General features: G+C 39.5%; 4 protein-coding genes across 6 annotated transcripts; 2 read left to right on the plus strand and 2 right to left on the minus strand.

The window, feature by feature from the left end:
• The first annotated feature begins 1 nt into the window (after position 1).
• On the plus strand, positions 2–10,862 carry LOC129595724 (protein argonaute-4-like). Of its 2 annotated transcripts, none has more exons than XM_055492803.1 (13): positions 2–260; positions 1,778–2,325; positions 2,980–3,175; positions 3,802–4,158; positions 5,131–5,248; positions 5,321–5,506; positions 6,337–6,674; positions 7,014–7,178; positions 7,612–7,911; positions 8,259–8,427; positions 8,637–8,710; positions 9,005–9,210; positions 10,278–10,862. In XM_055492803.1, exons 2-13 carry the CDS (start codon positions 1,790–1,792, stop codon positions 10,408–10,410), a joined length of 2,778 nt encoding a protein of 925 aa, XP_055348778.1. In that variant the 5' UTR covers positions 2–260; positions 1,778–1,789; the 3' UTR covers positions 10,411–10,862. The 2 variants fall into 2 exon arrangements, with proteins under 2 accessions (XP_055348778.1, XP_055348779.1); XM_055492804.1 differs by lacking the exon at positions 2–260 and adding an exon at positions 473–796.
• Positions 10,863–11,340: 478 nt separating this feature from the next.
• LOC129595737 (calexcitin-1-like) lies at positions 11,341–14,177 on the plus strand. The gene is made up of 8 exons (XM_055492825.1): positions 11,341–11,661; positions 12,130–12,149; positions 12,245–12,302; positions 12,796–12,884; positions 13,130–13,234; positions 13,357–13,384; positions 13,476–13,573; positions 13,755–14,177. Exons 1-8 carry the CDS (start codon positions 11,604–11,606, stop codon positions 13,923–13,925), a joined length of 627 nt encoding a protein of 208 aa, XP_055348800.1. The 5' UTR covers positions 11,341–11,603; the 3' UTR covers positions 13,926–14,177.
• On the minus strand, positions 14,049–15,936 carry LOC129595736 (uncharacterized). The gene is made up of 7 exons (XM_055492824.1): positions 15,771–15,936; positions 15,654–15,682; positions 15,368–15,591; positions 14,893–15,070; positions 14,793–14,823; positions 14,660–14,726; positions 14,049–14,558 (listed from the first exon to the last, which is right to left on the minus strand). Exons 1-7 carry the CDS (start codon positions 15,824–15,826, stop codon positions 14,307–14,309), a joined length of 837 nt encoding a protein of 278 aa, XP_055348799.1. The 5' UTR covers positions 15,827–15,936; the 3' UTR covers positions 14,049–14,306.
• Positions 15,937–17,154: 1,218 nt separating this feature from the next.
• LOC129595772 (uncharacterized) lies at positions 17,155–20,418 on the minus strand. Of its 2 annotated transcripts, none has more exons than XM_055492878.1 (8): positions 20,198–20,418; positions 19,797–20,101; positions 19,580–19,658; positions 18,883–19,293; positions 18,373–18,626; positions 17,760–18,157; positions 17,543–17,679; positions 17,155–17,479 (listed from the first exon to the last, which is right to left on the minus strand). In XM_055492878.1, the coding sequence occupies exons 2-8, from the start codon at positions 19,813–19,815 to the stop codon at positions 17,287–17,289; spliced, it is 1,491 nt and encodes a 496-aa protein (XP_055348853.1). In that variant the 5' UTR covers positions 19,816–20,101; positions 20,198–20,418; the 3' UTR covers positions 17,155–17,286. The 2 variants fall into 2 exon arrangements, with proteins under 2 accessions (XP_055348853.1, XP_055348852.1); XM_055492877.1 differs by having other exon boundaries at positions 17,760–18,160.
• Positions 20,419–22,072: the final 1,654 nt, after the last annotated feature.

Raw genomic sequence — 22,072 nt, forward strand, 5'->3', positions numbered from 1 at the left:
ACGTCGTTTTGCCGGCTTGAACGCGCAGGTGACGCAGACAATCTCACACAGGAATCGGGAGTCTGCAGTTTGCATCTGTGGAGAGCTCACCTGCATTCTGCATCACCAATCGAACTACCAGTGTGCACGGCGTTCGATTGCCGATAGTTTCAAGTTCCAAGCAAATCGTTTTTCGGGTTCTTGCTGTTTGTGTAGTCCTGTGGCCGGTGACGTTGCTCGTGGAGACGAAGGAAGAAGACTCGTGGATTCGTTGGCCAAAGGTAAGAAGAAGCCGTAAAAGGGACATTCCGTTTTTTAGTCTTCGGTTAATGGTGATGATCTGATGATGTAGGTGATAAAAGTGATGTTAGTAAGCAGTATAATAGCATAGTCGGTTTAGTGTGAAGCAACGTGGCAGTCTTACTTACGCACTGTAATCCGTCCTGCTTTCCCATTTAACCTACCAGTTTAAAGTTTTCATTACGCTGTTGTGGTTGTATCATCAACTTGTATGTAGAACATTTTATTCTGACGGTTAGCCGACGGTGGAAGTTTAACCGTTTACTGGAATACTGGTGTACAATACATGATGTTTCGAAAATCTCGACCATGCAAACGCTTTTCAGCTGCGCTCGTAGTCGATTGCTTTGCTTGATCTCCCTGACAATGTAATAAGCGCATAACCTGTGCTTGGAAACCTGGAAAAGCAACAGAACAAGTGAAGCTATACGGACTACAGTAAATACTTCGGTTGCAAGCGTCGTTCTCGGTTCTCCTGCGAGTACCTTTCGCCCGCGCAAAGGATAGGAAAGGCTTGGTACTTGGTAGGACTCTGGGTGCTTCTCGTTGCAGTTCCATCCTGAATTCTTCACGATCTCGTGGCTGTATCCCTACAACGCTCTGCTTAACCTGTGCTCCACCAAATGGTAGAACATTAAATACTTGGAAAATAATCTTACTGAAATTAATAACATTCAGTTTTAATTAAGTGAAAATTTGATAGGAAAGGCTACCATTTGGTGGAGCACAGTAAGCAGAGCGTTGTAGGGATACAGCCACGAGATCGTGAAGAATTCAGGATGGAACTGCAACGAGAAGCACCCAGAGTCCTACCAAGTACCAAGCCTTTCCTATTTTCTCTGTACCATTCTAATAATGGATCGCTAATTTTGTTCAACAAATTTGTACTATCTTTTTTACGTAATATTGATCAAAGATTGAACAAAAATTTACGTGAAAAAATTTGCTTATGAAAGTACATAAATATGCTGGTAAAGCTTTTACCACTCTCACGATCCGCTAAACTCTGGCATTTTGCATCCACTACACTACGTTCGCTGCGTTGTTTGCGTTTCGTTAGCAGCTGGCAGGCTTAATATTCGAGAAAAAAAGCTCCGTTAATGATAATAAAATTTTCTAATGTAGGTTTTAATTGTATACTCGTACTGTGTATATATGCACTTGAAGTTTTGTTAAAAATGGTAGAGTTTCCAAGAAGAATAAAAAACGGAAGTTTTTATTTTGGAGAAAATTTTTTGTTATATTTTGGTAAAACGTTTGTGAATAATAAATTAATGAAAAAGTAAAAGTTTCACCTGAAATTAATTATCTATTATTAAAATAAGGTCAATTCTATGCGCCCCAAATTTCCGGTCTAAATTAAAAAGCCAAAAATATATTGTGTTATACGTAGTACGATAAAACACGGTGCGCCCAATATCTACTTTTTCGTCTTACCGAAATACCGACGATTACAATTTTGAAATTATACCGATCATTTATACCAATCATTTTTCAGAAATCGTGAAAAATGGAGATGATCTCCATCAGTCGCCCAGGCGCGGGCAAACTGGGCCGGCCCATCCGCCTCCTGGCCAACCACTTCAAGCTGGAGCTGCCCACCGAGGGCTTCTTCTACCATTACCACGTGGAGATGGAAGCGCTGGTGTGGCGCGTCCCGGAGACCGGGGGCGGGGACCGTGATCGCAGCCGACAGCGCAGCGTCGCCGATGACCTGGCCCAGCTGAGCGTTGGCGACCGGAAGGAGGACCGCCCCGAGCGGGTGCTCGTGGAGCTGGGAAAGCCGGTGCAGAAGGACACCCGGCGGCGCGCCATCACCCGGCTGGTGGAGGAGCACCGCGGCGGGTTGTTCGGGGGCAAGGTGCCGGTGTTCGACGGTGAGAGCAATCTGTTCTCCGTAGAGGAGCTGCAGGATCCGGCGCTGCTGTCGTCGAAACGGGCAGACCGCAATGTGGAGCTGATTGTGGAACTGCCCAAGGAGGGTCAGTACCGACGCGCGACGTTGCGGGTGACCTTGCAGGAGTGTAATCCGCTAAAGATTTCATGGTATGGGTTTCGCGGTTAATACAAATTGAATAAAATGTTTTTCAGATTTAGAAAAAAATGGTTTTAGATTTAGTAATATCAGTAAATTTGCTATATCTTTTTTCTGAATTTAGTGGGTTGATTTTTCGTTAATTTATTTAGTCAAATAAATTAATTTTGCGTTGGTATCTCAGATTTAATTGACACCAGTTGATCTAAAATTTATCAGTAGGTGAATTTCGGTTACAGTATCTGCAGAGTAGTACTTAATTATTTATCAACAAAATTCGAGCAGTGTTTTATAACCATGTTGTTTATATCTGGCCGTATATGTAAATGCTACAATATCATAAATGCGTAGGTTTTTAAATATTCGAAAGGCGGCTGAGTCTAGACTATTTGTTGTTTAATCGTTGGCGAGAAATAAAATTAATAAAAAAAATGTAATCCGAAAGCTGTACAAAATTTACAATTCAAAATCAAAATATTTAGCCTGTGCTTGTAGTAATAGTAAATACTAGTATTCGAAAAACGACCATCCAAAACAACAGCGACGCGTGCACTTTTTAAGTTGTACGAAACAATGTTGTTGATGACTGTGTAGAGGTTTACATAAGCCGGAAGCGGGTGACCTTTGCTAACACGGTTTTCATGGTGGCATCGTGTTTAATGCAGGGGTGTGTTACGGGAGGCCATGGAGGGGCGTATCACGGAGCTGCCGGTGCACGTTATCTCGTGCATTAACACCGTCCTGCGGGAAGCGGCCCTGTCCGTCAATCAGAACGTCCCCGCCGGCCGGTCGTATTTCAGTCACGACAAGAACGCCATCTTGCTGGGAGAGGGCCGGATGGCTTGGCTGGGCTTTTATGCGGTACGTATCTCAAGTAAATAGTACCGCAGATTAAATTAATCTGCGATTAATTAATTAATCTATACATAATTAATTATTTTAATTCAATAATTAATTTACATTTACATTTATTTTTCTCAACATATTAGCTACTGCATTGAAGCCTTTCTTTTGTTTCAACTCTGTAAAATTAATTTACACACTCATTTTTAACGCGGTTATTTCTTTATTGATTAGTTTTTTCGAAACAAAACTGTACATAGAAAAATTACGTAAAATGTTGGTGGGTAAATGGTTGGCTGCGTAATCAAATATTTTTGATGGACAATCATTCTTTAAAAAAAGATACATAAACTGTGTGCGTACGATCTATCCCTTTTTCTGAGTAGACGTTTTTTGAATAAGTGAGGATCATCGTAGAGTAGAGGCTAAGTGGGATCCATGTGAGTGGGTTTAGAGCGCCGCTAGCGAAATGCTAGTACGTACACATACAAATTTAGTAATTACTTTTTGATTGCTTCAAAAATTTTCTTAAATGTACGATACATTTAGATAATTGTTTAGATTTTTTAAATTTAGATTAAAATGTAATAAATTTAAAATTTTTTTTTAAATTTAAATTCTGTTTCAAAAGAATGTTTGTGCAGAGCGCGCGGCCGTGCGAGCTGCATATGTCGCTGAATCTGGACGTGGCACACTGCGTGTTCTACGCCAACATCCCATTACACCATCTGATTATGGCTATTGTGCGTCATCGGGAGAACGCCCCGCCGCTGTCCAGTATGAACGAGCAGCAGCGCCGCCAGGCCATGGCGGACCTCAAAGGCCTGCAAGTCAACACCGGGGTCGAGGGCAAGATGCGATACTATACCATCGCGAAGCTGTCGCGCGAGGCGGCCGACAAATGCGCCTTTGATATGAAGGGCGAGAAGGTCCTGGTGGCCGATTATTTCGCCCAGCAGTACAATTACCGGTTAAAGTATCCCGGACTGCCGATGGTGGAGGTAGGCAAGCGCATTGCATAGCAGCAACATAAAAAAATAAATCGTTTAAAAATTTATAACAAATAAAAACGTTAAAAGGTCAAGAAAACTATTTTTAATTTTTATTTAATTATTAGGGAATTATTAAAGATGATAATAATATGATAGACGAAAAATAAAACGTAGTATCGTTTTTGCAATAATATTTGTAGCGACGATGTAGCAATATCTTCCAAAGAAGGTTAGCAGCAACATAAAAAAAAGATTAAAAATTAATAGCATTAATAACGTGTAAAGGTGAAGAAAATGATATTTGGTTTTATTTATTAAATTGGTTGATGTTAAAGGTAACAATGAAATAAAATAGAAATTTACAATCTAGTGTCGTTTTTGCAAAATTACTTATAACGACGATCTAGCAATATTATTTTTTTAGAGGCAATAATTTTGTAGCAGCGCCTATGAATAATTTTTTCCTTTTTTCTTTTCTTTTTATAGTTTTTACAACCCTACGTAAATCATGGAAACTGTTTCAGTTGCCAGTGGGAAATTTGAAATTTTCAAAATAATTCTTTTTTATTTCCTTTTCTTCGTGGGATTAACGAAATTCCAATGTCATGCTGAAGTCAATTGTCGTTGCATATAGAATTATTTGCTAATTTAAATTCCCCCTTTTTATCTTTAATTCGGTTAAAAAATGTAAAAATTATGAAGATTGCATGCCATTATTTTTCTATTACATGTAAGCCATGAAAAAATACTACTACATAAGTTTTAAGCAGTTATAAGTTGAAGTACTTCATTTTGCTAAATCGATACATGGCAGCATGAGCATGAACTGGATTAATTAACAGAATCCACCATACTACGTTTATCCGCTGATTTAATGAACAGTGCCCATTTCCTGGTCGTTGCGATTTTCTTTTCCTTTTCCTGGTACAAAAAATGACACGAGTTTGGTTGCAGTGATAATTTGAGATTGTATATTTGCAGACAACCAGCAAGTGCTTCCTGCCGATTGAACTATGCACAGTAGTCGACGGGCAAAAGGTCAAGCGGAAACTGTCGGACCAGCAGACGGCCACGATGGTGCGCGCGTGCGCCAAGCCCGGTAATTTGCTTTCCGATTTTATCATATGCATAATAATTCCCAATAAATTGTTATAATATTTTTATTACTTAGCCTCGATCCGCAAGCGCCAGATCCAGGATATCCGGGCGCATGCGGTGGGCTATGACGGCAGCGAGCATATGCGGCAGTTTGGTATCCGGGTGGCGCCGAAGATGCATGCGCTGGAGGGCCGAATTCTGCCGGTGCCGAAGATTGGACAGCGTAACGACAAGACACTGAGTGTGGATGAAAGCCAGGGTATACTTTTACTTTAGTTGTATTTTCAATAATTAAATACATAAACGAACAAAATAAAATATTAAAATAGTACGAAACAAAATCAATAATACAGTAAAATAATATGGAAATAATATGAAATAAAACAAATTAATATTATGGAAGTTAACAGAAATTTAATTACAGTTACAGATTTAAACAAATTTTAGCATTGGTCGTATTTAAATTTGAACTACTTCGAAGTATAGATTAGTGTGCCATGTGCACGCACTGGCAGTGCTCGAAAGTTTAATGGTTTCGTTTATTAAAATATCTATTTTGACGGGTCAGTTGTATTTTCGCTAATGAATTCCGAATAATGTAAAAACAAGCAAATAAAAACCGCCGGTAATTGTTACATATAAAGTATATCAAAAAAGCAGCGAAAGTGCAACCCACATCGGCTGCACATAATCGCCATAAATATAACAGCAGTATTTACAAAAAGTTATAAAAACTGCGTAATAATTACTGTGTTAAATCAGCGATCGTTAGGTGGGAAAGCGTCGATTAAATGATTATTCCAATTGATTTTATTATCTGATGTTTTCCCTACATCAGTTCGCAGTAAAATTGCTGCAGTAAAAATCGGAAGACATTTTATATGATTTTAGTATGAAACCGGAGAAGCCATTTTCTATGATTTTAAACAGTAATATAAATTGTATTTTATTTAAAAACTTTATATAAATTATTTAAACATTTTATGTAAACTTTACATAAAATGTTTAAATAATTTATATAGTAAACTATTTAAAAATTTAAATGCACAAACAAATTATTTACACATTTTATTATCGGTTTTGCTGCAGGTACTTGGGATGCGCGCTCCACGCAGTTTGTTCTCCCCATGCCGCTGGAAGCGTGGGCCGTGGTGGTGCTGGATGACTTCCAGGAGAATCGCGTTCTGGATGACCTGTTACGCAAGCTGACGGAGCTGGCCGGTCAGCGCGGGATGAACGTCAAACCGCCGTACCGTTATCGCGCCGATTCAACGTTCCCGGATTTTATAAAGGTCATCGGGGAGATCGGTCGGCATTTTGGCGGGAAGGACCAGGACGTGCAACTGGTGATGGTGCTGGTCGGTCAGCGGAATTTGTACGCCGACATCAAGAAAGCCGGCGATGTACACTGGGGCGTGGCCACGCAGGTTCGTCTATTCGGCTAGTAAAATGCCATTGAAAAAATATTAACGAAAGAAAACTGGCAGTTTTCGGTACATTAATTCTGAAAAAATTCCAAAGCATCGAATTAATGTCTTCGGATAAAATATGTACAACGTCTGTTGCTTAGGTGAAATGTTCGTAATATCTGTAAATTCAAATTATATTACTCTGCCGAATTAATTTAATTTAAATTAAATGTCTCGCAAAATGTGCATATTTCGTTACGTTTTCCATACGAAAATACTTACAGTATAGTCGTATTTTAATGTAATGCGCGGTTATTTTTAGCTTTATTTGTATAGTAAATATGTTTTGTTCTGAAGGTGGTATTGATGAAGAATTTGATGGGCAGCCACCAGAAAGGGCTGGCACAGTATGCCGGGAATCTTCTGCTGAAGATGAACGCGAAGCTGGGCGGCATCAACAGCATTAATGACACACTGGATAAATGCCCCACCAGTTCTCCGCTGGCGTACTTTGTGGACAAGGTACAGTCTGTTTTAACATCGATCGGCGTGATTTAACTGATGTTACATGAAAAACAGTGTATAAGAATGTTAAAAATAATATCATATTTTAGTACTATGTATCGAATCATATTATAAAAATTTATTATTATTTCAAATAATTATGATTTCGTTCAAACCATAAAACAGCTTGTATCCTACGAAATAAATAGTAGCGACTAAAAAAGCATGATTTGAGTAAAGTTTGCTGATAATAGTAAACAAAATCATTTTTCCACTTTATTTCGTTATGAATAATAATTATAAAATTTTCGGCATTGCGGGGTCCGATTAAGTTATTAGTGTTAATATTTTATCAATCAAACAATAAATATTAATATATGTATTACAGTATATTTAACTTTGAAAAATTATGTAGAATTATAATTATTATTTATACAAATTATTTTTATAGCCGACCATCGTCTTCGGGGCGGACGTGACGCATCCGGGCATCGGTGAGGACGTGACCAAGCCGTCGATCGCCGCGGTGGTGGCCAGCTGCGACAACACCTTCACCAAGTACATCCAGCGTGTCGGCGCGCAGTACAAGCGCAATCCCAACTCGGAAAAGAAGTCGGCCACGCAGGAAATCATCAGCAACCTGACTGCCATGATCCGTGACCTTCTGGAGGAGTTTTACGATCGCACGAAGACCGAACCGGAGCAGATCGTGTTCTACCGGGACGGCGTATCGGAAGGACAGTACAAACAAGTACGCAGATATGTTAATTTAATTAGCATATTCTAAACTATTATTATCGCCAATATTAAATTAGTAACAGAAGTCTCATTATTATTTACTATTTTTAAAATCTGTTATTTTATTTATCATGCTTCTTTATCAGCAAACAGCATGCAATAATATCCCAGCACAATTTTGAATTAATTTTGTTTATATCAGTTTTATATGCAGTATTTCTAAATTATTATACATATTGTATTATTGAAATTTTTTTATTTGGGATATTGGTAATTTATTACTACAAATATTTTTTTTTGTTTTTGGAAATTTTATCGGGAGTTGCACGTAAAATACCACGATTGTTTGGATGTATAAAGGTCATGGAGCGGGAGGTGAACGCCATAAAGCAGGCGTGCCGCGAGCTGGTGCCCGACGGGAAGTACACGCCGCCCATTACCTACATCATCGTGGGTAAACGTCACCACGTCCGCCTCTTCTATGAGGATGAGCGCCAGGCTACCACGAAATCCGGGAACGTCCCGCCTGGTACGAAAACCTTAACAATATATATTTAGGGCTAATAAAATTATAATGTTTTTATTTATATTATATGTTGGTGCGTGCACTACTGTTTTTTCAGTTTTACTTGCTGAAGTTAATTTTTGAAATATTTTGAAATTTATAAAAAATTAATTTTGTAAGTGGATGTATTTCGTAGTTGTCGATTCTTTTGTTTCTGTATGATGTTTTTACAGGCACTATAGTCGACACCGGGATCACGCACTTTAAGGAATTCGATTTCTACATGGTTAGCCATGGCGGCATCCAGGTACGAGATCTGACCAGTTACCACTTGATTATAAATTTTATATTAATTTTTTATAAATTATGCGAGGCAATAAAACGACAGTTTCCGATTTTTCAAAAGAAATGTACACACACAATGAAATTACTCTAATTTGTTTTTTAATGTTGCTTAAATTTTAAATTTTAAATTTGTATAAATTTTTAATTTTAAACAAAAAAACGGAATTTTTGAAACAGTCATTAGCAGTTTTTCCCACAAAATATCCTTAATAGAATTTAAGCGCGTGACATTGAAGTATTTGATTTTTTTCTGCAGGGCACCAGTCGTCCGGCCCACTATCACGTGTTGTACGACGACAGCCGGCTGACGGCGGACCAGATCCAGCTATTCAGCTTTTATCTGTCCTTTGTGTTTGCACGGTGCAACCGCAGCGTTAGTATTCCGACGCCGGTGTACTACGCGCATTTGGCGGCGTTCCGGGCCCGCTACCATCTGCAGGATAGCGGCATGAATTCGGACAGGTCAGTTCCGTAAATATATATCTTGACAGCGTCAACCGAGGCGAAAACAGAATGTATTAAATCAGCGATAATTAAAAATTCAGAACTGTTTTGCACTTTTCCCTAGTTCATTTATAACTTCTTAAAAATAAATAAATAAAAAAATAGAAAACAGACAAAATAATATAAAAAACAGAAAAATACAAAATTATTAATAAAAATAGAAAAAGCAGTACGGCCTGAATGTACAAAAGCCTACTTTTTTGAATTTTAACTTTTTTAATCTCTGTTGAATTAAAATGCATGTTGAAACAACGGAAACTCAGTACATTTTGTTCGACACTGCACTCTGTAACACCAGAATGCCGATTCAGATGCAACTTGCAAGCATTTTGTACGGAAAAAAATGCGTACTTAAAAATAAAGGATTCAATGGATAACTGTCTGAATTACATAACTCACCATTTTCGTTTGCCGTGTGACGGCCCGTGTCATAAAGTACCTGGGCTATGACGTTAGCCGTTGTACTACATTTACCTGTAACTGTTATAAGGTTAGTCGAGGGGAAAATTAATATTCTTGAGACTTTTTGACCAGGCAATTTTATTACAGCAACACGAAGTTTATTTCGCTAAACTTTATGAGAATTATAAATCGAGTCTGCTGTTTAAGCCTTTAAAAAGTCAGTTAAGCCTTTAAAAAGCCTTTAAAAAGTGTAAAGTGTTTAAGCCTTTAAACTACATATTTGCTATTTATTTTAATTTTCCTAACCATGAAAGTCAGTATTAGTAATACTGAACTACCAATAATCTTTGTAACATAACATACGTAATTATTTTTTAATGCTTCTCAATTCTTTCTTATTTTATTTCGTATGTAAACAAAATCATCCATACATAATAAGCACTTTAGTAAAAATTTAAAGAAATTGTTGCAGAAATTAATTAAGATGAATTAGTTCAATAAAATGAAATTTTTTGCAGAAATGAAGCAGAATGAATCAGTTAAATTGTAAAACGACACGACAATTGTAACATACATAATAAATTATGTAAAGTTCATAGTACGATGAGTGTGCTTTTTTACAGTGTTAGCGAAGTGTCGTCCGGGCAAAACCGCGACCGTGAACGCGGGAAATTCGGTCCAGCGGCACCGGACCTGGACGTGATGAACAAGCGCATCCGCACCAACAAGGAACTGAAGGGGCTGTATTACGCCTAACTGCCGGTTATGTACAATTGTCCTCCATAATTTTTGGACGCCGGGAATGTTTTCGTATGCAGTAACTGTTGTTTAATATTTAACATTAAATTGTGCAGAAACTGCTTATTTATCGTGTTTAAAATTGCTAATGATTGCCCAGTGTTTCCCTGTAATTATGATTTTTGTCGGGTATAATTGTTATTCGTTTGGGCTTTTTGTCGAGAATATTTTCCAGTGCGTTTGTATCGCGCAGCCTTGATGTGTTTACTCGTTAATATGTAAATTATTTGTGAATACTGCATTATTAATTTATAATTCAAAATTTTTGTGTTGTTAATTGGACGCTTGTCCAGTGTACGTCTTTGCACGACGTTTGCTATAATTTTGTAATGTGTGTTTATTAAATTAATACAAATTATTTATACATAAATGAGTGTGGTATTTACTAGTCATAAAAATTACTGAGCGTGCTTGTTATAATTCTGCCCAGTAAAATAATAAAAATTATATATTAAGCAGTATGGTAAACAAATAAAATATTAAAAATTACTGAAGCACGCTGAATACACTGCCAGTGAATTCTGCAAGAAAGAATTGGCGCGCTTTCGACAAGCGTAAACAAATGTAGCCGTAATTGTACATGACGGCGGAATGAATGAAATCTGAGTAATAATTCCCGGCGCGCTCTAAACAGCAGCTGCTGATGACCGCAATTGCGGCGTTCACGCGCATGCGACGCAACTGTCTTTATAATAATAAGAAACATATAACTGGTTGGGAAAATCAGATGAGTGAGCTGCATAAATTAGCCGGAAGAATGTCGGCCAGTTGACCGATGAGCACGATACTTGTATATAAAAATATTCCGTATGAGTATTAGTTATTTTACGGTAGCGGCGTTATATTAGTCAGCCGGTATTTATAGCATACCACCACGGCGACAAACAACATTCAGAGCGGTCAACACCGCCGCAGAAATCATCCTCCCGCGTCAGCCGAAGTATCTTCACCGCTTTTAAACGTGCAGACACACAGTCGCTATTTAAATGCTGCATATTTGCTGTTTGGTCTAGATAATTATATACTGGGTAAAGGCAGAGGAAATTCCGTCTGTTTTCATGCTAATAACTTGCGGAATTATTTTTGGGGATTACTAATACCGTGTTTTATTTGGCTACTACTAATTTTTCATCAGTATCTCCCCATTCAATATGGCAGACGATAATTTCTTCCGTCACAAACATTTGTTTATTTTTCTGAAGCAGTGGGGTAAGTTATTAAGCTGCCATGGTTTCCTATTAATTTTTCATTGATAAAATTTTCAAATCATTTTCCAGTACAGACAGCGTGCGCACTGCTCATTAGATTTTATTCCATTTAAATACTCATTTATGCACTACTAAAAATGTGAAAAATTATTATGTTGACCTGCATTGGGCTAATTCTTTAGTTTTATCATTTTAAAATTTTAAGCGCTCACAATTTTCGCTATCTGAACCATTTTTAAATTTCGGCAGCTGTATAATTGTCGTTAGCCAATAATTGGATGATTTAACATGTATCCACATTACCCTGTGCATACGAAAATTGACAAAACTGCTTCTAATTTCCAAAGAATTTAAATATTTTGCAGATTGTAATGTAGGTTGACGGTAGATGCTCGAATTAAAGAGGTCACGACCCGCACAATTTCAGCAGTTTGATTATTATGTCTATGCTGTCTTTTTCTATTTTTAGATGTGGACTGCGATGGCGTGGTAGGTTTTTAAAAGTGTAAAAAGTGCTTAATAAAATTACACAAGTCATGCTAAAGAGACAAAGGCGAAACATTGAGAATCTAAACTCTTTCTAGCTCAGTTCCGAGGATTTTGATCTGTTAGCCCAAAGGTTTGCGGTCTATCAAAGACATGGTAAGTGAAGATTTACATTAGCAGTAATTTATTATTTTGACAATAATATTTGAAACCGTAGGGCAGTATTCGTATTATAAAAAACGAATACTGCCCTAGATATATTTCTAAATAAATTGTGCCTTATTTTTGCATTGTAGGGGCTTTTTATGACCCGCACAACTTGTACTGTGCTTTTGTACCGCAGTATTAATAACACTGTAATTTTGTTTAAAAATTTTAATATGACTTTCGTCTATCACATTACAGTACTGTACTTTATTTATCGTATATGTACGTACTTGTACAAGTATATGTACGTACTTGTAGTTGCTGTTAGTGTGTTTGATGTTATTATATTACTCGTATATTATACTCATATATTTTCAGATCAGGAAATTGCAAACAGAACTGTATGCATGTACATACTTTTACATATAAAGTTCTCTACGAAGACTTATATAAATACATATAGCATTATAAAAACTGTCGTGACGTGATATTTTGGTGGCAGGAAAATTCGAAAAAGATGTCGTGGATCGATGGCGACAAATTGTGGGCGGATGGTGGTCCAATTTTACCGGCGCCGCTGACGCTAATCAAGTGTGTACAATACCGTCTGCCATATTATAAAATAGTAATATGTGAAAATGTCCGTAACGTAATTGCTTCACACTTGTATATTTTTGTCGTTAATCACAGTTTGCGGCTACGCGCTGTACACATGCAAAATTAAGACTTAAATTTATTATTTTTGCATAGCATAATTTCAAATCACTGAAGATGCATACCTTATAAAATATTCATACTAGAATAGTTTACCTTCAGTAAAATAATAATAACTTTAGGACAAATCCATCACTTTCGAGGAATGGCTGGCCTTCTTCAACAATTTAGCCCAGACGACGAAATCCCATACCGAACTACCTGATTTCCTCAAAATGTACCTCAAGGTACGATAGTGTTGTCATCTAGTCGCACGCCTCGCCGGACTGGTGATGATATTATGTATTATTTATCCCCATTTTTTAATTTCGAATATGGCGCATAAACTGTGTTTTCGGTCGCTTTACAGATCTCCTTCACATACATCGATTTTAACAGTAAGTCAAAATAACTTCCCAAACTTTTGATAATACAATTATCAAATTGTATCATCAAAAAGTCATATTGTAACTGGTTGAAAACTTGCAGAAGACGGAATGTTTGATATCCGCGATTACCGCATGTTGCTAGCGTCATCCAACGGAGATCTGAGACGAGCGGATGCGGCATTCGATTCCATGCTTACGGTAAATTTTTTGTTAACATATTTTTTATTAATTTTATTGATGAGAAAATTATTATTTATTTTACATAAGTAGCAGTATCTTGCAAAACGCGTGGTAGTAATAAATATACCTGGCAACTGATATCAGTCGAAATAATTACCAGAAATTCAGCACTAATTTAATGTCGTACGTTTTCATACAGGAAGCTGAAAAGAAAAAGGGCACTTTGAGCAGTGACCGGTATTACGAGCTTATGTACGACTTTTGGACCAGCAAAAATCCTAATTCGCCAGGCCGATATATTTGCGGCATCTATGATTATTTGCCTAAAGAGAAACTGGACCATTATCACCAGTTGCTGACAGGCAAATAAGCCAAGTTTATTATTTTTGTTCGCAAATTTTTCTGTACGATTATTTCACCGTTTTTCTTATCCTCGTTGAATTTTTTAACATTATGATTATTATTTCAGTGTATCACTAATTTTGATGTTTTTTAATACTCATGCAATTAAACCATAATTATGTTATGCTTAATCTGTAGCATAATCTGTATGCATCACCAAATGTGCCTTTTTAACTAGAATTAGTACAACTAAAATCGAACTTGTTAACGTTTAGAATAAAAAGCTATTTTTTCAAAACTGAGAACATCGAAGTAGGTATCATCATTATTCGACATCAGTTTCGAACTGTAAAATATAATATCATTATGCAGCGGAAAATTTACTGCAAAATTGGCACCAGAACTTAACCTAAATTAACCGGTCGGTGGCGTACACGGGGCGACGTGCCGGCGCGTGTATCGGTACAGCTGCGGGTGCCTTCTGAGCGTAGCCGCGGTTGGACGGTGTACTCATGCGCAGCAGCTGGTCAAAGGGCACGGAATCATACGGACCTAGTAGATACTGCCCGTAACAGTTGGGGTCACGGTTGGTCCAGTATTCGAAGAAGAGCTCGTCGAAGCGCTGTCGTGTAAGGATGCTTTCGTTGCGGATGTCTTGACTCTGTTCACGAAATCCAGAATTCCTTAATAATATACTTTGCTTAAAATATTGGGAAATTATTTCACACATAAGAATATAATTCACGTTTTTTATAAGCTTACCGTTAGCATAAAGGCGAAGCAGTCGTTGGCACGCATAATATCCATATTGCTCTGCGCCAGGTACATTCTGCAGTGAATACCGGTAATAAACTTAATTTCAAGTACTTTCACTAGCCGATCAATCAAGATTTACCGGTAATCTTTGACGCAGATCAGTCCGTCTTCTGTAAAAGCAATTAATTCAAGAGCAATATGATCGTCAAGTAGTACTGTAAAGAAGCGTTTGAACGTACTGTTGCTGTCCATGCGGACAAACAGAAGATTAGCGTAGGCTCGAAGAAAGTCCGGTAGTTGGTCGTAGTTGTCCGATAAGATGCTGACTTTATTCAGAAAGCGCATCCAGTCTTCAAAGGACACCCGTACGCCCTCGTCGTCATTGGTCGCCACGGATGAACTGTCGGTGAAGCCGCGCTAAAAATGGACCAATGAACAAGCAGCTAACATTGCACTTTTATGAAAATATAGTCATTTTATTACAAGTTTATACAATGCAGCAAAAATGTTGGTATATGAACTGAAAACCGCACGGGGAATCGTTTTTAACCAACTCAGTATACTGTATTCAATTAAGAAGTATGGTGTGAAACTGGCCTGAGCCTGACGAAACAAACACACACCCAAAAAATGCAAGTAGTTAATTGACACTAATATTGGGCGGTAATGAAAGTAACGCACAACTGTTAGCGTAAGAAAATAGGTAACTTTTACCGGGCTGGATGTGCGTCGATGTTCCACGGGGCCGGAAACGAACCCCGGTGTCGATAGGGCGATGGGGCGTGTCTCCGACACCAAGATATCCCACCACCCACGCAGGTATTGCTTCCACCGTTCCACAACATCTTCCTCCCATTTCCCGTGACGCTGCAGTACCGAGAGTGTTTCCGCTGTATTATCAAAATCCTCCGCGCTCAACCACCCATCGTGATCCAGATCTATAGAAAACATCAGCCTAAACGTGTCTTCCTTCAAAACGTCTAACAAAACTACTCCTTACCCCAAACTTTATGGAAGAAATACAGGTGCCTAAAAGGGAATCAGAATGCGTTAGTTGTATCTTTTCTAAACAAGTTGTTGACATACTATACAAAGTAAAAAAATGTTATATACGAACCGGTGAGTGTATTTGTCGGGAAGCGCCATCCTTTGAACGAAGTACTCAGTTTTCATGCGACTAACCCAGAAAAGCGTTTATGACAGGTAAAAACTCCGACCGAACTGTTTCCCTCCGCACCGACTTTCACCGCGCGCCGCAGCGTCTGCTACTGATTTTTCCCACAAAGTCAACATGGCAAAACAATCATGTCGGGCTAGAAAAGCCAGTCAGCCTCCGCAATACTGTATGCATGCTGCCTGCTGTTACAACATTAATCATCGTCGGATTATGTAAGTGGCTTTAATGTGTCGGGTATTAAGACGGCTCATAGTTGCGCATCATTCACGTTGCACACAAAACAGGTTTCCGCCGACGTTTTGATGGCTTTGTAAAACGATGCAGTTGCAGAGTATTAAGCGAGTATTTAGCGCTAAGCGGGGAGCGGCGGAAATAAATTACCGGTGCACTGGTGAATGCAATCAGTGGTAACATACTGATGATAGAGCTGACAGTAATTTAATTTTCCAGATGGGACAAAAATGCAAATTGCATTTACCGGTATGTGATTTGATTAATGATGGTATTATGCAGAAGAACTTTAGCGAATGAAACACGCTGTATGGTTTCGGAAACTAAAGAACACAGTGTCCTTGCTGAAACTGGACTTTCCATTCCGCCAAGTAAAGCTCGATTGTGTAAAGTATGATTACTGTGCTTCAGGAACAAAAACCAAAACCATGACAAATCGGTCCATAAAAAACAATTTTCTTTAAGAAATTTCCATTAACAACATTAAGGAACGTATCCGTTTGTGAAACATGACTACATTTCCGTCGTCGGGAAAACAAACAAAAAATACTCGAAAAAGTATTTTAAAACCGCATGTCCAAATGGTGCATGGCAAGCTGACAACCGGAATTGAATTGACCAGCTGTAGGACACTTGTAGCGATTTCCCCTTTAGCCACTCAGAGTAGAGGCGGACCTTTGCACGTGGAATGTGGATTGCTGCTGGGCAGTATCTCTGCTCATAAACGGTCACACATAGCTGATCAGTTTTCTGTTCTCCCGGCATCTTTGTCCTCCCAAAAATTAGATGCGTGTGCTTTGGGCAACGCTCATTGTCAGATCTTGCTGGTAATAACAGTTTTCCAGTTAAGTCAGCTTACTACCTCTCTCACTTCTGTATCTGTACGATACGAGATTTTGTACCTCCTTTGTTAGAGACACTGCCTCGGTTCGCTCGGCGGAAGCTACCGAACAGTCGTGTCCGTCAAGATGGCCACGCGCGATGATAGACATTAAGATACACATATACGAGTACGTTCTTCAGCGTCTCGTGTGGGCACGCAAGGGCAAACCTCTACGATTACTGACGACGTTGTGAGTCAACATTACGCGTATAATCGTATTTATTGCACCGGTAATTACGGTATGAGTGCAACTGACACGTTTCTCTGCACAACTTACGGGAGTCATCAACCCTCCAGAAAAGAAAACCAGACCATAAATTTAAAGTTTACGCGTCGGAAGATTTATCCTTTGGTCAGCGTACTGTTTAGGCTGTCATAATAACTACTAGTGTCAATGATTGGATCACGTGCAACTTTAAATCTGATGGGATAGAAGGCCGCGTCCAGTTCGGCATCGGTTGGCATCTCGAAGATGCTCCACGACAATTTTGGCTCTTCCAAGAACAATCCAAATTCCAGTCGGACGGCTTCGTACCTGAAGACGACGAGAAAGTTCAAGATAGGGTTTTATTAACAACGCTTGAAAGCTTTTAATTACATTCGACTAGTGAGAAGCCCATCGGTGCAGGTTGTTAAGGTCACGTTCAAGATAGCATCGTTTATGACGACGGTGTTAACTTTGTTGAAGGCATACACGACTGCGTTCAGAAATTTATACCGTTGGTATTCATTGGCCTGCAAGAAAGTTTTCAATTGTTGTAGCAGAGGTATTAGAGTAGAATTTATCGACAAATCTTTAGAAGAGAACAACATACACAAATGTCTTTGCTGACGACGAAATGATCCGTATTGATCGGCACTACGCTCACTACCAGCGAACGTTTGCTGTTAGGACAAGTGTAGAAATCAGCATTTTTACATCGGTCCAAATCCAGCATCTCGGCGTCGGTGTAGAGACGCTTTCTGGGGACAATGGAGGATACAAGCTGGTGATTAATTTCATCGCGGAGCTGACTGCCATAAAGGATCCGTTGGATGCCGGCAAACAACGGCAGAGCGGCATTAAGCAGGAAAGCCCCGTTTGGATTGCTGGTTTCGGCATGCAAGGACACAGCAAGCTGTATGGTGTCAGTGCAATACGGAGGTGGTTCCATCATCAACGCGTTGACCGAGAAGGAGATCTTGCTGGCTCTCAAAGCGTCGGCTGTGCTGTCTGCTGCGGACAGCAAATAACTCTGGTCTCTGGGTACTTGTACAGTTCAAGAATAGTATCCTTTTTAACGTTCTTATTTGAGATCGATTTGAAGTCTTTTGACGATATTGTCATAAAAAGCCGATTACGGGATGCAGCACTAATTTCTCCCACGCTTATTACAGCTGGTCATTTATTACATGCCAAATAATTTTATGACAAGAAGATGTCAATACCGTTAAGCGGTTGTTGAAGGGCTTTTTTTATGTAATCTGCCGTTGGTGTCCAATAGCGGGGCGTTGCAAATTGCGATCCCATAAGGTAAGCCCAGAACAGTGTTGGGATGGGATCAATCCGGTACTGGTCACCGTGTGCAAATATAAGCTTCACTCCCGCCAGTCCATTGCCGTTGATAGTTTTGAACGGAAACGGTCCTTGGTACGTTTTATTGTTGACGGTAATTACGAACGCCACAGCAATGTCGTTGCCACTAAAATGTATCAGACTGATAACCGGCGGTGTCATGTACGTAAACTTTATGAACTGTGTACACAGAAACCGAAAACGGAACCCAAACTGAGCTTGAGAAATTTTAGAAACCGAAATTGAACTGGGAAATATTATAATGTTGAATAAGTAACATACAATAAATATCACGCATTTTTGCAGTAATTGGAATTGTGTTTACAGTAATTCCATCACATAAAGGAAATTTTGTGTGCTGCTTTATCCTTATTTATCCTTACTAGAGCTGATAGTATCTAGAGGCCTTCATATCACGCACCACCGCCGGATACGGATAGCCAAACTGAATATCAATTTGTTGGGCACTGGCTCCTCCGTTGTCCCTGGACGATGTGCACGACGAAGAACGGAGAAACGCCAATAAATAATCGCGTACCGGCGCTAGAACCTTGGAAGTATTGTATTCACTTGATTCCAAAGAAAATAGCCACGATACGTTGGCATTGCGAATAATCAGCGTGTAGCCGCGGAAAACCGGTCCAATGTGCACGTTGGCTATCTGACCGTCAGTTTTATCTTTCATTTGGTCCAGGCTTAGCGGCTCAATCGCCGGTAGCATTGTACCGTTAATAGTACGGTTGAGGATACTGTCATCCAGGGTCAGGGCAAAGACGATCGAGATAAGAGCATCCCTGCAACGCCAAACGGTAAAGAAAGTTAGCCATGTACGTAACGAACCGTTCTGTACAACAAAATGCCGGCTCTGCAAGCTAGCCTGAATCTACAAGCCGGTTCCCATTAATAAGAATATGACCATTCGAAAAACAGCTGTAGAAGGCACACCTGCCTGAGAAACCGCTTACAGTTGTTAAACATTGAAGAATAATAATTAAACCACCACTATTTCTTCGTAGTGATGCCATATTCCTTTATTTGCGCTTTTGAGCAAGCTATTATAACCGCAACCTGTGATATTACCCGGTTGAGGTAAACCAGTAATTTTCCACACAATCCGTAATGACGACACGAACGGAGGATGTGGAATAATTGGCTTTTTCTGCAGTTCAAAAAGTTAATACATCTTCTACTCTTCTACTCTTGTACACTACATCTTTTACTCGATCATTTCACACGAATCTTTAAGCTTCACAAATGGCAATCAGCAGTTTTTGCTGTCATTATTAATTTTATTAACCTATTTGCGGCTTCCACATCTCGTTGAGGTGTTGCTCCAAAATTTATTTCGGTCCAGGGATTGCACAGGCCGATCCTTGAGATTCACTATGAAAATCTCATACATGCCCAGTGTACCGGTAAAGTTGACCAGCGGACGCATATCCGGCAGCACCGCCGACATATGCCGGCTGTAGTATGTGTCGATCATGCGACTGTCGCGCGGCTGGTCAGCAGAATGGATCTCGGATGCACTTCGTGATACGCTGCATAATGCCGGATCTGTTGCGCCGGTGTACGGTGTCCGGTGGCGAATCACGGGTGGCACTGAAACCGGAGAGATTTAATTTTGTTCGGTACACAACTGCTATGGGCTTCGGCTGCGATATTTGTTAAATGTTGTTTCATCCAGTGCTTGTTTACCAGATTGGCGGTTTGCAGCGTTATCAACACCACGCGCAGCGCTGCTCGTTAACAGTGCACAACTACCATCACCAAGCGTGATGGCTACCAAGCAAAGTACTCTCAATAGAGAGCGCATTTTTTGTTCTCATATAATAAATCATAAAATAAAAAATAATATGCCTAAAAAACAGCAACAACTGACTTTGATAATCCAGCGCTATCGTGGCGTTTGGAATGCGGAAGTGTATTTGGCGATGGGCAATCTTTATCAAAAGAATCATCGCTGGGAAAGTTACAAAAGTTGTATCAACTTTTGCAATCAGGCTGACCAACTACCGGTTGTATCAACTTTTGCAATCAGGCAATCAGGCTGACCTGTAACTTCTGTAAGTACCATATTTATGCCAGTCACACGCGCGGAAGTTTTTTAAACGGACAAAGCATTTGGATAACGGACAGAGCATTTGGGCAGATTAAACATTACAAAACAGCTGATTTAATTTGGAAATTAGTTTTGAAAGCGCTCTAGAATTTTAAACCTTAACTTCTGGTCAGAAAAGTTTTCCTTCTTGAAGACATTCTGGGGTAAAGTTTCTAGAAGGTCGGTAAATAACGTAAGTCGTAGGAGTTTCGATCGTTTCCATTCGCCACACATCTAAACGGCTGGAAATGACGGGGTTTGCCGGAAACGCATGAAAAAATTGCAAGCAAATGAATAAATAGGATCATGTAGTGCACGAGACACCGTACAATAGTCACTAACAAAAATCGGCAGCGGATAACGGGCCGCAGTAGACCATTGTGTACTTTCTAGGTTCGGTCGCGCCGACGTGTTGAACATTTTCGGCAGCCTTGTTTTACTGGGATGTGCTCAAGATGTCACGCATACAACTATCGCGGCAGTCGACCGGCTGAGCTCCCGTATAGACCACCCGCCGTTAGTTATTTTCCTACAGTAGGGTCCGGATGCCGGTATTACGCACGTACGTGACATGACGTGCGTCTTGTTAATCTCTGCATGATCGTAGCGTCACACTAGTAACGGGGTCGTCGATGACAATGGTTACTAAGTCGCGCTGAACATGTGTATGGCCATGTTCATTATGTTCGGCCTTTGGTTGACACAAACCTGAAACCAGGCGCCTTTCTCTACTGCTTGTTGGTAGATGTGTTAATGAAGATCAGAATCCTAATTTTTTCACATCTTACCGCCCGTATCTCATGGTCAGAAACATCTTAAAATTGGACTTGCTGCAGGTTGGTCGGAATCCTGCCAATTAATTCTTGCTCCCGTTATCTCGCTATGCGCTTTCCGCTCTTCTTGCCGCTTGCCCCGTGCTTATGCACCTCTTATCATCAGCTTCTGTGCTCGCTGAACTTGACTCCTTCTTGTGCCGAGAAGTCTGGGATCAACTTTGAATTGCCTACCGTTGTCGAACTGAACGCGGCTGTTACTACTTTGTAGTAATGGATTTAAAATGATGCTTGACTCGATAATCGACACAAGAAGCTGTTACGCTAACCGCTAACGGAAGCAACATTCGCAGTGAAATATCCCCAAGCCTGTCACCGTAATCGTACAACTTTCGAAAAACTACGAAATGTGGTTTTCGTTTCTGCAGCTATTCAGTATCCCCACCACTAGTTCCAATTTCTGTTGGGATTGTTCCTTATTTAAATGCGCAAACATTACTTGTCTTTCTTAATTGTACATGCACTCAGTGGTTTACTCTGTTACCGAACTTAATTAATGTGACCGGCTTGGACTGAAAAATAAACCAGATGTTGAGTAATTGTGGTTAGATATTAAATCCGTTTTTCTTATTTTTCCAGCTTTATGACACAAACGCTAAGCGGAATGCTGAGTAAATACACCGTATTCCAGCTATGAAC

Source organism: Paramacrobiotus metropolitanus, unplaced genomic scaffold (genome assembly GCF_019649055.1).
Source record: "Paramacrobiotus metropolitanus isolate TYO unplaced genomic scaffold, Prichtersi_v1.0 Parri_scaffold0000082, whole genome shotgun sequence".
In the NCBI taxonomy this organism is placed as follows: Eukaryota; Metazoa; Tardigrada; class Eutardigrada; order Parachela; family Macrobiotidae; genus Paramacrobiotus; species Paramacrobiotus metropolitanus.

Bases quoted from the DNA above. Each gene is read 5' to 3' on its own strand.
- LOC129595724 (XM_055492803.1), top strand. From the start codon at position 1,790: ATGGAGATGATCTCCATCAGTCGCCCAGGCGCGGGCAAACTGGGCCGG. The intron at 7,179-7,611 runs GTACAGTCTGTT...TTATTTTTATAG, and splicing joins TGGCGTACTTTGTGGACAAG to CCGACCATCGTCTTCGGGGC. The intron at 7,912-8,258 runs GTACGCAGATAT...GGATGTATAAAG, and splicing joins CGGAAGGACAGTACAAACAA to GTCATGGAGCGGGAGGTGAA.
- LOC129595737 (XM_055492825.1), top strand. From the start codon at position 11,604: ATGGCAGACGATAATTTCTTCCGTCACAAACATTTGTTTATTTTTCTG. The intron at 11,662-12,129 runs GTAAGTTATTAA...TTCTATTTTTAG, and splicing joins TATTTTTCTGAAGCAGTGGG to ATGTGGACTGCGATGGCGTG. The intron at 12,150-12,244 runs GTAGGTTTTTAA...AACTCTTTCTAG, and splicing joins ATGTGGACTGCGATGGCGTG to CTCAGTTCCGAGGATTTTGA.
- LOC129595736 (XM_055492824.1), bottom strand. From the start codon at position 15,826: ATGAAAACTGAGTACTTCGTTCAAAGGATGGCGCTTCCCGACAAATAC. The intron at 15,592-15,653 runs GTAAGGAGTAGT...TGTTTTCTATAG, and splicing joins TTTCTTCCATAAAGTTTGGG to ATCTGGATCACGATGGGTGG. The intron at 14,727-14,792 runs GTAAATCTTGAT...TATTCACTGCAG, and splicing joins ATCTGCGTCAAAGATTACCG to AATGTACCTGGCGCAGAGCA.
- LOC129595772 (XM_055492877.1), bottom strand. The intron at 19,294-19,579 runs GTAATATCACAG...TTGGCGTTGCAG, and splicing joins TACTGGTTTACCTCAACCGG to GGATGCTCTTATCTCGATCG. The intron at 18,627-18,882 runs GTAAGGATAAAT...GATACATTTTAG, and splicing joins TCTAGATACTATCAGCTCTA to TGGCAACGACATTGCTGTGG.